Source organism: Camellia sinensis, chromosome 12 (assembly GCF_055761805.1).
Source record: "Camellia sinensis isolate YWXY chromosome 12, ASM5576180v1, whole genome shotgun sequence".
Taxonomy (NCBI): Eukaryota; Viridiplantae; Streptophyta; class Magnoliopsida; order Ericales; family Theaceae; genus Camellia; species Camellia sinensis.
Genome location: NC_138972.1, coordinates 131,506,420 through 131,509,882, shown reverse-complemented (window position 1 = coordinate 131,509,882; position 3,463 = coordinate 131,506,420). Strand labels below are relative to the sequence as shown.

General features: G+C 40.3%; 1 protein-coding gene across 1 annotated transcript; it reads right to left on the bottom strand.

Moving 5' to 3' along the window:
• Nucleotides 1-210: 210 nt before the first annotated feature.
• Nucleotides 211-507, bottom strand: LOC145803875 (putative mitochondrial protein AtMg00300). The gene has a single exon (XM_082897257.1). The coding sequence runs from the start codon at nt 505-507 to the stop codon at nt 211-213; it is 297 nt and encodes a 98-aa protein (XP_082753383.1).
• Between the last annotated feature and the right edge of the window lie 2,956 nt (nt 508-3,463).

Below are 3,463 nucleotides of genomic sequence, written 5' to 3'. Positions count from 1 at the left end.
TGACACAAAGTAGTGTTTACCTCCCAAATAAGCATTCTTGAAAGGTCCCCAAACATCTATGTGAATGTAGTCCAAAATCCCTTCGGTGCGATGAACAGCAGTACCAAACTTGATTCTTGTTTGCTTGCCCAGTACACAATGCTCGCAGAACTCAAGCTTTCCTGTTTTGGCGCCTTTCAACAGTCCTTGCTTTACCAACCCTTGTAAAGCCTATTCTCCAGTATGCCCCAAGCGCATGTGCCAAAGTCTGGCAAGGTCTGACGCATCATCCTCTAAGCTGGTGGAGACAGCCATTCTCCCTGTGACTATAGAGCCGTTTAGGAAATATAAATTTCCCTTTCGAGTACCTTTCATTGTAACAAATGCTCCTATAACAACTTTGAGGACTCCATCTTCCACAGTTACTCTGTAACCTTTAGAGTCTAAAACTCCCACTAAGATGAGATTCTTCGTCAAATCTGGTACATACCGAACATCTTCAAGAATTCTAATTGTTCCATCATGCATCTTTAGTCGAATTGTTCCAATCCCCTTTGTTCTGCAAGCTTGGTCGTTGCCCATCAACACAACTCCTCGATCGAACTCTCATAAGCTCGAGAACCACTGCTTGTTATGACACATGTGGTAGGAATATCTAGAATCTAGAATCCATTCATCAGACTGGCCAGGTGATGAAACTATGAAGGCTGATCTTTCACCATTATCTTCATCTCGTGCAACGTTCACCTTTTTCCTCTTTCTTGTCTTTATTGGGACAATCTTTTGCCCAATGCCCCTTCTAGCGACAAGAAACACACTCGTCTTTTGCAAGATGTCTTCTATCTGATGATCTCCCTCTGGATTTTGAGCGAGACTTTCCTCGCCTTGTATATCTTCTGTTATTTGTCCTGCCTCTGACTGTCAATGCCTCTGATGCCGAGTCCCTGTTTGCAGACTTATCTTTCCTTCTGAACTCATTATTTACCAAGGCATTTTCTTTACCATACAATAAACTGGTGGTGAGATGATCATATGTGTCAGGCAAGGAATTCAACAATAACAGTGCTTTTATCTTCATTATCAATTTGAACATCTAAGTTTTTCAAATCGGCAATAATTTTGTTGAAATTGTTCAGGTGTTCGTTCATCGAAATACTTTTCTTGTAGTCGAAACGAAACAACCTCTTCTTCAAGTAGAGTCGGTTCTCAATGCTTTTTGTCATGAACTTGTCTTCCAGCGCCTTCCAAAGCTCCTTCGCAGTATCATATTCTGTGAAGGCGTACTTTTCTTTTTTTGCAAGGCAAAGTCGGATGGAACTGCAGGCCAAGAGATTTACTTTCTTCCATTCTATCTCATTCAAGTCATCTGGTTTGTCTCCCAGAGTGAAGTGCAGGTTCATCTGGACAAGCATATCTTTAACTTCACATTTCCACATGTCAAAGTTACTGCTACCATCAAACTTCTCTACCTCAAACTTAGCATGGGACACGGGGGTCCAACGCCCAGAGCGGCTTGTAACCGCAGGGCGGCTTATGGACTCAGCTGATCTCCTCTCTGTAGATTCTGTCATTGAGACTTTTTAAAAAAACTCCACCACAACAACAGCGGATGCTTGAAATGCAAGAGACACGAAAACTTCTAAGCTCTCGAAACCTTCACTGAAATTTCGAGTCCGAATCTCAAAAAACGAAATCCGCAGTTGTGTCCGGAATGGTTGATTTAGCTAGGAAAGCACTTTCTCTACCTCTCTAGGGACTTCAATGAAATTTCTTCAAATCTAGGGGTCAAATTGTAATTTTTCAAAACTCTAGGGACCTTACTGTAATTAATAGAAGTTCCAAGGGCTAAATTAAAATTTTAGCAAGACTAGGGGCTGAAATGCAATTTTCTAAACTTTCAGGGGCCTCCCTGCAATTTCAAAAATTTTGGCTGACTAGGCTGACGACATGTCAGATGTACTGACGTGGCAAACACGTATGCTGACGTGGCAGTTGAGTTGTTGCTAGCGTGGCTTCACATGTGGCAGTGACTTAGTAGACATGCGGTTTCAGACATGGCAGTGACTAGGCTGACACCTGGCGCTGATGTGGCGTGTTGCAAAAATAATTTGTAATATTGTTGCTTCAAGGATTTGAAGCTTGGCCAAGGGAGAGCAATGCTCAAACTTAACCACTTGGACAGAGCTTCACTTGGTGTTGGTATTCTCTTCAAATATATATTTGAAGTATATATTTTGGCTCCACAAAGTCATCTTCTACCTCTTGCTGCGCGTGGGTCTTCTGATTAAGAGTTGACTTTACGTGCCACACTTTGACCGGTGCGTGTAGATCACACAAAAGTCCGTTTTGGCCATTTTTTCTGGTTTCGGACTCCTCTCATCGAGAAAGACCCTGGTATATTCAGAAGTTGATTTTGAGAACTTCGATTTTTTCAGTTTACAGAAAACAAAAGTTGCGGATGCTTTGTTTTGGCACAACGATGCTCTGATACCAATTTGTTATGCCTATGAGGTAGAAAACAATCACACACAAGCACATAAGCAAGAACACATAAAGAATTACGTGGTTCAGCAAGTCGTCTACGTCCACAGGCAGTGGATTTCACTATATTTGGAACAAAGAATTTCACACTCTATAACTCTCTCTTTCTGCTCTGTATTCTCTCTTCAACTCGCCACACTGAACCCCTCCCATTCAGTAACCATTTATAGATGAAATGGGAGGGCCAAAGCCTTTAACAAGCCACCAATAACATTCATGGCAACCATCAACAATCAACCACAAACAAGATTAGCCACCCTACCATGTCTAGCTTCTTCATTTTTTCTTCAATCAACAGCCATCGTTGACAAAGAAATCTGAGCCAATCTTCAATATCTTACTACTTATATTAGACAAACAAAACATGATAGATATTATTACATTATCATTTTTACAGTTTATCAACCACTCAGCAAACCATCAATATCATCACTTAGCTCCCAAAGGTTATCCTGGTTAATAAAGTTGATGGAGTCTCAATAAGGTTTCAAGTGGCTCATGAAACAACTACAATTGAACATCCAACTCCCAACATTCATAACCCACCCACACTCATTCACGCAACAAAAGCAATCCATATTTCAGTTGATGACCAAGATAAAAATAAAACTGCAATTTCTCCACCATTAGACTTGCCCCAACAGTGGCAAATAGTATAATACAGAGAGAGCCATAAGTTCTTTTTTATATTCAGTTCCTTGCATTCATGGGCTTTGGATAAATCATGAGAATAAAACATTTCATGGATTGAATGCCTCAAAAGTGTTTCTTTGTTTTTATTTCTAATTTAAACTTTTTCTTTCTCTAATTTCATATCTATACTCTCTCTCTCTCTCTCTCTCTCTCTCTCTCTCTACTACTACTACTACTATATAAGTTGGTAAGGATGTCACAAGTTTTTTCCCCAACAAATAGTCTTTATCATGTAACTGCAAATCACCAT